Source organism: Balaenoptera borealis (assembly GCF_965194805.1).
Source record: "Balaenoptera borealis genome assembly, chromosome: 18".
In the NCBI taxonomy this organism is placed as follows: Eukaryota; Metazoa; Chordata; class Mammalia; order Artiodactyla; family Balaenopteridae; genus Balaenoptera; species Balaenoptera borealis.
The window spans coordinates 6,416,562-6,429,701 of NC_138877.1; the positions used below are offsets into that span (position 1 = coordinate 6,416,562).

General features: G+C 41.5%; 1 protein-coding gene across 3 annotated transcripts in view; it reads right to left on the bottom strand.

The window, feature by feature from the left end:
* The window catches only part of FLT3 (fms related receptor tyrosine kinase 3), a 75,837-nt gene that overhangs the window by 20,997 nt on the left and 41,700 nt on the right, over positions 1-13,140 (bottom strand). Inside the window, exons 7-14 of one of the 3 annotated variants that reach the window (XM_082365044.1) lie at positions 12,949-13,026; positions 11,778-11,946; positions 2,814-2,917; positions 2,014-2,122; positions 1,567-1,745; positions 477-583; positions 258-390; positions 64-168 (exon numbers count right to left, since the gene is read on the bottom strand). In XM_082365044.1, coding sequence (XP_082221170.1) covers positions 64-168; positions 258-390; positions 477-583; positions 1,567-1,745; positions 2,014-2,122; positions 2,814-2,917; positions 11,778-11,946; positions 12,949-13,026 — 984 coding nt within the window. Of the gene's footprint in view, positions 1-63; positions 169-257; positions 391-476; positions 584-1,566; positions 1,746-2,013; positions 2,123-2,813; positions 2,918-11,777; positions 11,947-12,948; positions 13,103-13,140 lie in introns of all 3 variants that reach the window. The other 2 variants (XM_082365043.1, XM_082365045.1) reach the window with 2 other exon arrangements.

Here is a 13,140-nt window from a genome sequence, read left to right on the forward strand (position 1 = left end):
GGTGGGAGGCGGCACCTCCCCTCTTTGTGCGTCTCTGTGGCTATTGATCGATGTAACCAGTACCTTTCAGCATTTTGACTGCGACCTGGATTGAGACCCCTGTCTTACTGATTCCATAGGCGGTTGCATTCATCACTTTCCCAAAAGCACCCGATCCCAGGACCTTCCCTGCAAGACACATGGTGAGTGAGTGCATGTTGAAGATTTTCCAACAAGAAGGAAGCTCGACAGAAACATTTGGAACATCTGATTCTTACCAAATTCTAAATTTTCTCTTGGAAACTCCCATTTGAGATCATATTCGTATTCTCTGAAATCAATGTAGAAGTACTCATTATCCAGAGAGCCGGTCACCTGCACCATCTGTAGCTGGCTTTCGTACCGAAATTGCTTCAGAGATGAAATAATGAGTCGATTAGCCATAGAGAGTTCTTCAGAAATGGGACACAATGATGACGTTTTACCTTTGCTTTTACCTTTTTGTACTTGTGACAAATTAGCATGGTTAAAACGGCAATAAAGGGAAGACAGAGGCCAATTGTTGCATAGAATGAGATGTTGTCCTGGATGAAAGGGAAGGGGCCTGCAAGGGAAGAGCATCAAGGAGCAGTGGATGAGAATTCCTGGTGGATACTGTAGCAGAAAGCTCGTTACAGTGTCTCACATCCTGTCTGAGGAACCTACAAGCCCTCTACTAATACGCTATCCCCACAGAAAATCAGGCCATGTTCATATAAAGAATGATTCCTTCCCAGAAAATTTTAAATGATTCTGAACCCAATTTAAAAAATCATTTACTAGGGGTTTTAAGAATTACATCTATTTAAACCCACAGGATGTGAAAGTCAGATAAAAAAAGATGTTCGTCTATTATATATAAACTAGATAAACGACAGAGTCCTACTGTATAGCACAGGGAACTATATTCAATATTTTGTAATAAACTATAATGGAAAAGAATCTGAAAAAGAATATATATATATATTTATATAAAACTGCATCACTTTGCTGTACATCAGAAACTAACACAACATTGTAAATCAACTATACCTCAATTAAAAAAAAAAAAGAAATTTGTGTTCCCACTATGAAGCTGTCATACGAATGTGGGGAAGTTAGTTTGGGGATGCTGGTGATTTTGAACCATTAGTGTAGGTGGTCAGGTTTCAGAATTGCTTAATTTAGGAGGGATCTAAATATCAAACCAAAAATGATAAAACGGCAAGCTAAAGGCCAAAATGGAAAGTGGTAGAGACTCCAAATTACTAAATCTGTTTCCCTAGAGCTGGATTTCTTGGTAGATGTCCATTATACTGGGAGCTTATGGTTCTACCCACATCACTTGAATACATGAGTCCCAATAATGTCAGTAGAAGTCACTCTGCCCTTGAACTACAAAACATGTGTGTTCAGTGGGGATTCTCGCCTGACTCAAAAAGCCTTCTCGTCTCACACACTGAACCTACACACTCTTGTAAAACTCCCCAAATAAAAGCGAACGACAGGGACTAACTTCTAGTAGGGAATTCCTGAAGGTGGTGTGTTACAATAGCAACTGCTGTCTACCTGGTGAGTTTAGAAGGATTGTTTCACAAGAGGTGCCGAGGGAATTGTATGCACAGCACTTCACCAGGAACCCTTTGACGGCCTCGCTCATGTTCAGGGTGCTGCTCGATATCCACTGTCCAAATACTTTTCTGTTGGCCTTTTTATTCCAAATTCCTTCTGTGATCTCTTCTGTGCAGCTGAAAAGAAACAGCAGACAGAGAATTTAGACGGGCGGGGCTATCGTCGGATTGGAAGTGAGGGTTTCTCTGGTGGGGTCTACAAGAGACACATCTATTAAAGATTATCAGAAACGATCTATGACCGTTTAGAATTATGGTCGACTCAGAAGGTAAGCATTTTAAATGCTTCATCGTTTCTTCTTAAACTGAATTCATGAGAAACAGTCAACATGTCAGAGAGAGTTTTATGTTCTTCTAACACAAGAGGGGCCAGTGTCTTCATTACTTGGGAGACTTGTCTGAACACTTCTTCCAGGTCCAAGACGGTAACGGGTACCCATCAGAGGAGCAAGAAGCCTGACTTGCCGATGCCTCGGCGAGCACTTGAGGTTTCCCTGTAGAAAACAACAGGGAAATCAAGCTCATGAAGTACAGTGCTTTACAGAAAGTGTTTCAAAGTCAGCTTCATATAGGCTGCTCACGTACTCTACGCAGTTCGTGCTCCTGGGAGTGTGTCTCATGCTGGGTGACTCAAAGAGGGGGCCCTCTTTCCCCTTGTGTCACCTTTTGTGCAGGCGGCCCTAAACTTCTCTGGGGATCACCCCCTTTTCCACCGCTAGACCCCTCCTGGAGAGAACTCAGGTGTAGACCTCTATCTCCGGAACATCCTAAAATGAGTCTTAGCTTCAGGAGAAGCACCTGCAAAAAGTCCAGCGAAATGCACTCTCATCTTTTCATGGACCAGAGAAACAAAGATTATTAAAACAACTAAATGGCAGGTAGTATGACTCTTGGCCTTTCCTTAACAGGACCTTTCAAAGTACTAAAATCAATAAATTCACACAGTAAAGCACCTTCAGAGAGGATATGGAATCAGCATCTTAGCTTCAAAGGATGAGCCCAGAAAGAGATCTGCATATCAACAAGCCAGTAGATACGAAAGTGCAATTTCAAAACACTTCAGCACGTCAAAACACTTCTGTAGCATTCCTTCCCTAAGCCATGGCTTATCTCTTTCTGATCCGAGTTAATACATTATTAAGGAGTTACAAGCATAAAATACAGTTTCTTGACAGTTTCACTTACTTCTTATATTCAATGTGAACGTTTTTGTGAACTGGGCGTCATCATTTTCTGCATGGAAGATATATTGTCCTGGCTGGTGTTTATGGTTGCAAAACTTAGATATGCTGTTGGAAAAAGAATTAAAGACAGACTTAGCCAGATTCTTTGAGGAGATGTTGAAATGAATAACGGTGTGCATGGGAGTAAGTCTTCCTGAAGACACTCACTTCTCTCAAGTTCAGTGGACAGGGAGGTGCCCAGATGCTCTTCCTACTCAAAGTGTGGTCCACAAACAGGCAGCATCAGCCTTGGTATTATCTAGGAGCTTGCTAGAAATACAAAATCTCAGGCCCCACCCCAAACCTACTGACTCAGAGTCTGCATTTTTAAGATGATCTCCGTGGAATTCACATGCACATTAAAGGTTGAGAAGCACTGATCTAGGCTGGAGCTGCTAAGAGAGACAAGAAGCTTCCGGCCCCTACTGTTACATACACTCCAGACTAGTGTGACTTCCTGGAAATATGGAAGAACCTTGGTAGGTGGCGGAGCCCACGGACCCCCCCAGGTTCCTGAAAGGGTAGCTCTCTGATGTTGGTCCAAGGCAGGACCTATGACCAACCCTTGACTTACATAGCGATTGACAGTGATGAGGGCTCAAATCCACTGAGTACAGATGTCTGTGAGTGGCCTCAGCAGGCTCTAGTCATCCACCAAGCCCACCAGGTATATGGTATTGGGGATCATCCACCAAGCCTACCAGGTATATAGTATTGGGGATCATCCACCAAGCTTAGCAGGTATACGGGATGGTGGATATTATAGGAGAGGTAGGGAAGCAAGGAGCTGTTGAATGTGCCTTCATGCATTGAAGAAATAGAAAAAAAATTTCCCTTAGAATGAGAAAATCTAAGCCTTGTTCAGAAGATACTGAATTAGGCCACCTCTATATAGCCTACTTGAAGTAAAAAAGGAAAGAAAAAGTATGTATACGTAGGAAATGTGAACAGGAGGAACTATGTAGGATGCAGAAGACCTGTGAATACGGCTCCGGTCCTCAGAGATACCATAATCCAGGTGGGTGGACAAAACGTGCCTATGTGCAAGAGTGAAAGCATCAAACTGAAGGCCTGTAGAAGATCAAAGAAGGCAGAGGCCGGTGTCGTGAGAAAAGTTCAGAGGGCTTCATAGAAGCAGGAATTGAGCGAGGTCTTTAGAGGTGAGTTGGTTTTCATGAGAGAGTAAAGAAAAGACATCCAAGCAGGGGGCAACGGCATGATTTAAGCCATGAGACAGGAACTCATAAGGCCACAAGGAGAGAAACGGGGAGGCTTCTTGGCTAGAGCAGAGGTGCAGGGTGGGATGTAGCAGAACAGAGGGCTAAATGGGCAGGGTGAGGCCAACTGATCTGGGACCTTGGAAAACAAGCCTAATTATTTTGACCTGATGGAGAGAGCAGGGAGGAGATGTTGTGGATTCCTGAGCAAGAGAGGAATGTTCTGAACAGTATTTTAGTTTAGAGTGATGGCAGCAGGAAAGTTTATTGGGGGGAAGTCTGGAGGTAGCTGTAGAAGTAACCTAGGAAGTCATTCATTCATCCATGAATTCACTCATTCTTTCTCCTGTCAATGGTAGAGGCTATTTGTGGGAGGAATTGGGAATACAACAGTGAGTTAACAAAACTAGGTTTCTTGTTCTCACAGAATTTACAGTTTGGTGGCGAAGGCAGACAAGTAATGAGCAGTTAAGGTATAATGTGGGAAATCTTAGGAGAGGAGAAGTAAAAGTTCAGATTTGAGAGTTCAGAGTGTGAAAAGATGAGTGTTGTCTAAGGCAGGGAAAATGGGAAGGGAGAGGAAAGAACCAACCCCAGAGGCACCAGAACAAAAAGAAACAGCAGGTGCTGGATTGGACGTGAAGAGGAAGGAGAGAACAGAATCCCAGCTGATTCCTAAGAGTCAAACCACACACCTAGCAATTGATAGAGAAGATTTTGAGCCCAGGTTTATTTGACACCAATGTTCTGCATCCTTAATTCGGAAGCTTAAAGGTAATTCTGACTGTGTATAGTGATGGGAGATTTCATTTCCTATCAAGTGAGCACTGAAGAAGCTTTTTGTTTGCCTTGTTAACAAGAAGGCTGAAGAAGCAGAAAGGGGAATTTCTTATGCTGACCTACTTCTGGACGAGAAGGAAACGGCTAGTGAAGTGGAAATGACAGAAGGATTGCGGGAAAGACAAATTATAACTTTAGGGAGAAAAGTAAGTATAGGTACATGCGATTTCCAGACTTTATGAAGGCAGAGTTTAAGTGGTCCAAGAAGAGAAAGATGTGAGCTTCTAAAAGGGAAAATGTAATCCTCACCAGACAATAGCCAAAGACCCTGAAAAGGAAGAAGAGAAGAGATAAAAAAGAAGCCAGTGTGCTAGGCAGGGACCGTGCCAAAAGCACCAATCAATTTGATAAAGAAATTACCAACTAATGAGAACCTATTGTATAGCACAGGGAACTCTACTCAATGCTCTGTGGTGACCTAAATGGGAAGGAAATCAAAAAAAAGAGGAGATATATGTATACATATAGCTGATTCACTTTGCTGTACAGCAGAAACTAACACAACATTATAAAGCAACTATAATCCAATAAAAATTAACATAAAAAAAGAAATTACCTATACAACTATTGATTATCACGCAGACCAATCTGTTTTGTAAACGTTTTCCCTCCCAAGTCTTTTGTGCTGTCTGAATGGAGCATGACTTGCCATGGGATAGACAAGAGAGCATCTGAAACATTCTCATTCTTCCAGGTAGGAAATCGGTCACAGAAATAGCCTGAACACAAAATTGAATATCCAGGTCCTTCTCAACCGCCTGTCTTCCTGTTTATGGCAGTTAACCCCAGCAAAAGCAACAACTGCATCGCCGACCCTCCCCTGGAAATTCCAAGGGGACTAACCGATTAATGCCAGGGAGTTTCAAACTTCCTTTTTCCCTGGGGTTTTTCTGAAAATGGCCAGCGGCCATGAGATGGGAGATCAGGAAACTGGAGTTCACAGTGAAATATCTTTGGTGACTAAGAAGATGTATTCTCATTACAACTATGAGAAGGGATTTCTCCTCTGTTACAAGCAAAATGCAGGTGATTTTTCTTTTCCATTTAGCACCCAGAGCTGGGGAGTTGAAAAGGGGCAGGTCTTTCCAGGGACCTCAGGGAGTAACTTCACTATAAAAAATGCTTTATTCAAAGAGCAAGAGATGATAAAAGTCAAACCAGAAAACAGGGCGTAATAAAGCACAGACTGGGGAAGCTGAGAGCTTCTGAAACTGGAGAGTGAGGGGCTGGCAGGAGTGAGTGACTTTACCCGGCACTGGGAGACCCCCATCAGCAGATCCTGCCCCCTCAGACTGCAGGACATGGAGGGGTACAGCCTGGCTGAAGTTGAACCCAGTCTGCACACATTTCTGTCCAGAGTTAAACAAAGAAAGCCGGGCAGGGGGCAGGAGAGGTGCTGATGACTTTATATCAATCTACTTAATACCATGCTCATTTGTATTTTATTTCAGGGGAGCCCACAAGCCTGGGGAAGTATTACATAATCATTAAAAACCCAATAGCACAGCACATCTCATAAGGCGGCACACTTTTCTTTTTAAATAACCAAAGCACATGCCTGCTCTTCTGTTTTCTTACACACTAGGTATGAGAATCTCACACTTTTGAAATGAGCTGGTGTCAAAAGGCAGTACCAGAGTAATGGTTAAAAAACACAGGCTTTGCAGGCAACTCTGCCATTGCCCGGTGGTGTGACTGTGGGCAAGTCACTGAGTCTCTCTGTGCTTGTTTCCTCATCTGTAAGACGAAGATAGTATCTACCTTATATGGTTGTTAGAGGAGAAGTTTTTGTTGAGTTTTTATTAAAGCGGTTTTGTATAAACTGCTTATAACAGTGCCTAGTAAACACGATAAATGTGTTAGATCATCATTACTATGAGGCTTATGAAGTCCGGGAATCATTTTGAATAAAAAAGACATTTAGAACCTTTACTCTGGGGTATACATTAAGTGAGAAAATCACATTAAAATAAAGATGCAAAGAAAAAAAAAAAACTAAAGTAAATGCCCATCAACAGGAGTTAGTCAAAATAAGATTTTCTAAAAAGAGGAATACTGTGTCACCATAAAAGTGGTAATGTAAATAAGGTAAGCCATTAACATGATAATATAAATAATAATAATGTACTTATTAACACAGCAAGAGATGATATTTTTAAAGTGAAAAATCAGGTGACAAATGGCACAATTAATTTCCTGTTTGTACAAAAACCTATACTTATATGTTTCTATCATGGTGGTTACAAAGTCTGAAATATAATTCCTCGTGGTGGAATTATGGGTGTTATTTCTATTTTTTTTAAAGGCAATTTCAGAAAATAAGAGTGAATGAAAGGTATTGACTTCGCCCCAGGTGTGGAGCAAGTAGCATAGCCTGTTTCCATATTTAATAAAATGAGATGATGAGATCAAATGAGATAATCCGTATAAAGGACTTTGCACATTGGCACATGGTAGGGCTCAAAGAAGTTTCTTTTGGTCTCAGTGAGGCTTCATGATGTGGTTAGTACCTTACAATTGAGGGGGCAGTGTTTGGTTGGAGGTTCCGCTATTTACCGCTGTTTACGGTCCCCAAACGTCTTTCCTTCCTTTCTGTATACACTCAGGGCTCATCTCCTTCAGGGAACCAAAAAAGTCCTCCTAAAGAAGCTCAATACACTCCTGTAATCACATATCATTTATTGACTTGAGAGCTTGCTTTTCTCTTTGTCCTAAGAAGGAATATGTCTCACCACCCAGAACCCAGACTCCACCACACCACTGGTACCAATAAGTGCTCAGTTAATGCCTGTTGTGGGCAGAACTTCGACTTGGTAGAGTTGGGAAATTAAATATTTCAGGGAAAAAAGAAAATACAGGGATTGGGCATGCCTAAGGAGACTCTTTCAGAAGAAATTACTTAAATAATTATAACATCCTAATAAGTTGTTTGTGTGTGTGTGTGTGTGTGTGTGTGTGTGTGTGTGTGTGTGTGTGTGTGTGTTAACCATGAAACTAGGAAAAGCTAAGGCAGATTTATTTATAAGTAAGTCTACAGAGATAGAAAATTAGGCAAACTAAAAGATGAAATATTCTAGAACATTTTCCCAAGACCAGGCTGTCAGGACTGCTGGAAAGTTATAATTTCATAAAATGTAAACACATAAAGGGAAGCCCTAATAAACTTTGGTGTAATATTTGAGGAAGTAAATTGGAGAAACGAAGCTGTGAAGGTGGGGAAGCTGCAAGATTTCTGGCACACATGCTCTGACCACACCAAAGCTTTTTCAGTAGTACTGTTATTACACAGACCTTTCGGTTACAAATAAAAACTGGTGTCACTTTGCTTATAAAGTCCTCTCTTGCCCCATGATGAAAATACTGTACTTCATAAACAAAATTCAGTTTGACTAAATTGTTGAACCTAAGTGATGGGTAAAGGATGCTCACTGTACTATTCTTTGAGTTTATTAGTAAATTTGGAACTTTTTATAATAAAAAATTGAAAAGAACTCAGGTTAGAATTTAGTCTGCATCCCCTATCACAACACAGAGTCTCATGTGGAGAGCAGGTGACATTTAGAGCACTTGTGTTCAATTTTTTTGTAGTTCATCTTTTTTTTTTCTTTAATTAATTTTTATTGGAGTATAGTTGCTTTACAATGTTGTGTTAGTTTCTGCTGTACAGCAAAGTGAATCAGCTATACATATACATATATCCCCTCTTTTTTGGATTTCCTTCCCATTTAGGTCACCACAGAGCATTGAGTAGATTTCTCTGTGCTATACACACAGAGGTTCTCAGTAGTTATCTATTTTATACATAGTATTGTATATACGTCAATCCTAATCTCCCAATTCATCCCCCACCCCTGTAGTTCATCTTTTATTCAACATTTTGAGCATCTTTTTCATGATGAAGGAGGCTTCATCTCACCTTGGCATTGCCACCTTGGCAAGTGGCCCATCACACCCAGTGTATTGTTATCACCAATTAATACTGTACTTCTTCAAGAACTTTTTAAATAAAATAAACACTGAGTGATAGATGTTGTGGTGAGTGCCACGTACTAGGTGTTGTGGTGAGTGTCATGGTCCTTGCAGTGCAAAGAGTATGCCACTGACTCATCTTTGGCCCAGGCTATGCACTTTAAGTTGCTTTCTAGGGGTGATGATGAATTCATTCATTTACTAAACAGCTGTTGACTGCACGAGGCATGGTACAAAGACAGAGAAATGACAGCGCCTATCCCAGCGGAGGTTATGAACTCATTGGTGGGATTCAACACAAAAAGAGGTTAACTTTGAATGAGAGGTACACATCACTATAGAAATCAGGATCTGCCCTGATTTATTCATTTAGCTACCTCCAGAAGATAACTGCTTGGGGTCAGGGGTGCAGAGTGTGGTCATGGGGTGAAACCAGATTAACTAGCCCACTAGATTGCTCCAACACCCATAGATCAGAGACACGGTCCTCTAATCAGTGAGTCTGTCAAATCTTAAGAATTGTGCCAGATGTCACCAGCACAAGTAGCAATGACCTCCCAGGTGGCCCCTGGCACTTAAATGTGCCTGTATAACTTGAGGGGGTTGGGGGGAGACATCACCTTATTCACGCTTGTAGCCCCTTATGGCACTGAGACCATCAAGAAGACATTAAAGGAATATTTGTTGAACTAAATTAAATTGATCCTCTATCTCTTTGAATCAGGTTCAAAAGAGAATCCTGTAGAACTAAGAGCTTCTCTGACATGGGGTCACAATACAAAGAAGGATGGGGAAAGTGGCAGCACTGACATCCTGAACACAGGTAGTCAACTCAACTAGCAGGAGAGGGGCTGACTCCCTGCCTTCTACCTTCAAAAGTTTGATGGTTCAGCATAAGGGCTTATGACAATGGGGTGACCCCTCCAAGGCAGTGGTTCTCAACCCCAGGCAATTTTTTCTCACCAGGGGACTTCAGCAATGTCTGGAGATATTTCTGGTTGTCACAACTTGGGGTAGTGGTGCTACTGACATCCAATGGGTGGAGACCAGGGACGCTGCTAAACATCCTATCATGCATAGGAGAGGCCCCCAGAACGAAGAATTACCCGGCCCAGGATGTCAACAGCCTGCTGTTGAGACCCCCAGAGTTAGGGGACTATGTGTCCGTCCAAAGGCTGCTTTCTTAATTACTTGAAAAATGAATGCTTCGAACATTAGGAGGTTTGGGTGAGAGGGCAGACGATGCCATGCAAACCCTGTGTTACAACTCTTCTTAAAAAAGCAAACAAGGATCAGTTACAAATCACTTTGGGGTATAGAACAGCGCAGTCATCAGGAAACAAATGGAAGGATCAAGATGAAAAGAGCTTATTCTGACTCTTCACCTAGACCTGTGCTATCCAATAGGAAGATAAACAAGCCACTTATGTAATTTTAAAGTTTCCAATTAGCTACCTAAAAAGTAAAAAGGAGTAAATGGTAATAATAGATTTTATTTAACTCAATATATCTAAAATACTGTCATTTTAACATATAATCAAGACAAAAATTATTGAGGTATTTTACTTTTTGTTTGTCATACGAAGTCTTCAGAATCTGCTGTGCATGTTACAGCCACACAACATCTCCATCGGGACCAGCTGCATTTCAAGCTCCCAATAGCCATATGTGGCTGCCGGCTACTATACTGCACAGCACAGATCCAGACCTGTGATGGGAATCACCAGAGGTTCTCATTAAAAATGCAGAACCTGGGGGGACTTCCCTGACGGTCCAGTGGTTAAGACTCCACGCCTCCACGGCAGGGGGCGTGGGTTCAATCCCTGGTCCGGGAACTAAGATCCTGCATGCCAAGTGGTGCAGCCAAAAAAAAAAAAAAAAGAAAAATGCAGAATCTGGGGATTGTGCCTCAATTTTAGTTCAGCATGTTTGGAATGGGAGCCAGGAATCCACATTTTTAACATTTACCCAGCTGATTCCTATACAGTTGGTTTATGGACCCATTGCTGAGCATCAGTGATTAACTCTCGACTACTGACTCGCTGGAGAGAGGACAGGTATCTCTCAGCTCATAGTCTATCCTGAAACCATGTTACCTAGGATTAGTTTTAAGAGATAAGGGGTATCATAGGCATAGGAAATACAAGGAAGAGCTGTGTTTTTGGGGGGGAGAGAGATAAATTAGGAGTTTGGGATTAACATATACACACTACTATATGTAAAATAGGTAAACAACAAGGACCTATTGTATAGCACAGGGAACTGGACTCAATATCTTGTAATAACCTATAATAGAAAAGAATCTGAAAAAGAACATATATGTATGTATGTATGTATAAATGAATCACTGTGCTGTACACTTGAAACTAACCCAACATTGTAAATTAACTATACTTCAATTAAAAAACAAAAAAGAGTTCTTTTTTTTGTTTTCCAAAGAGAAACTTGACTGCAGTTGGACAGATCCCCAGGAAAATGAGATTTTCCTTCAGCATTTATCATTGGGCTATTTCTGCATTTATTTTTGAAAACTTAAATCAACATACCTATAGGTAGTGTTTTCCTGTTTTTAAGGGGTTTTACTTCCTCAATCATCTGCAAACAGGCTGGGAGAGACTCTGTGTACCAATAGCATGTACCCTCAAATAGGAAGTAACAATCCGGTGACTCAGAAAATGCCAGACTCAAATGATATGATTCTTTCCATTTTTCGTGCGGTGGGTTACACTATCTGAACTGATTAAAGAGTTGTTACTGTGTCCTCACATCTGCTGTTTGCTTTCTCGTCTTCAATGTCAACCTCACAGCACATAAACTTATAATACAAAATGGCTCTTCTCGAGGGCAGCCAGAAGGGTTGTGCTGAGAATGGTGATGTGTCCCGGGCTGAGTTTGCTCACCTGTACCCGTCATCCAGGCCACTTTGCTCACAAGGAAATGATTTTCGAGAGAAGCTCCACGTACATCTGATTTGTGGGTATGCTTTAAACCTGACAGAAAAACAAAACTCTTCATACTGGTCAATTTCATAATCTTCACTTGATTTGGAAGCGTTTATAAATCCCTTTTCTGTTAAAAAAAATGCATTTATAAGTTAGATAATGAGATTCATATGGAGGAAATATATTGAGAGGATAAATAAATTTTTATTCATCAGTTTTATGCAAGAAAACTCAGATTTGATAGTTTAACAAGAAACGCAGGAGTCCTGTCTCCATTAATAAGCCTGAGCATGTCACCTTCTGAGTCCTCTCAGAATTGGCTGCAAATAATTGACACTCTTCCCAAAGAAATGTATAAATAAACCTATAGATTTTACTGACAAGTTCAAGGGGTTGAAGGGCTTCCCCCAGCCTGGCCAACCATGGACACAGAGGGACCCACTGACAATCCGTGTCCTCAGCCAGAACGGCCCCCTTGTGACACATCCCACGTAAAATAATCTCAGGTCACAAACAGAATAGTCTAGCCAGAGATATTCACAAGGTTTCCCTACGGAACACTTCCTTATTAGTTTAATAAGAGAATCCCTTCATTTCTTAGCATTTTCATGATGGCTGAAGGCTGCCACCTACTCCGAGATTACGTAAAGCGTGATTACTGTCAGATCCTGCAGAGCCCACCCAAACTTCCATGCATCTAAGTGCGTGTCCCACCCTCTCAGCCATTGCTCTCTACCCTTGAGAGGCAGTTCTCAGGTAGTTCTTAGAACAAGTGCTTAATAAGGGTCGAGTTTGGGTCTGGTCCTCTGCCAGGTCTGGGACTATAGGATAGAAGGGATTATTCCTGTCCTTAGGAAACTTCCAGCCTACTGGAAGACAAAAATCCACAAACAGAGGGTCACATTACAACGTGCTGCCTGCCAAGACAGTGGCATTCAAGCGGGCTTGGTTTAACCAGAAAAGGAAAGGAAGGGGCAGCTTGTACTTACAAAACTCCCCTAATTCAGTTTCTTTCTCAGCTTTTTGATACTAACATTATACTGAAAGCAGAATTTGCAGTACCTACCCTACATTCCACACTAAAACAACTAAAAACATGAGTACAGGTTACGTGCGCAGCCCGCATTACCTAGGATGGTGACCAAAGCTGATTTACTGGGATGTTCTGAAGAGGAACAAGTGTAATAGCCAGTGTCGTTTCTTCCCACTGATGATACAAAAGCAAACAGAATCCGTATCATAGTTCTGTTTGTGGAATAGGTACTCATCTCAAAGTAGCTGCCCTAGATTTTAATAAAACAGAGTTTGAATGGAGTGATTT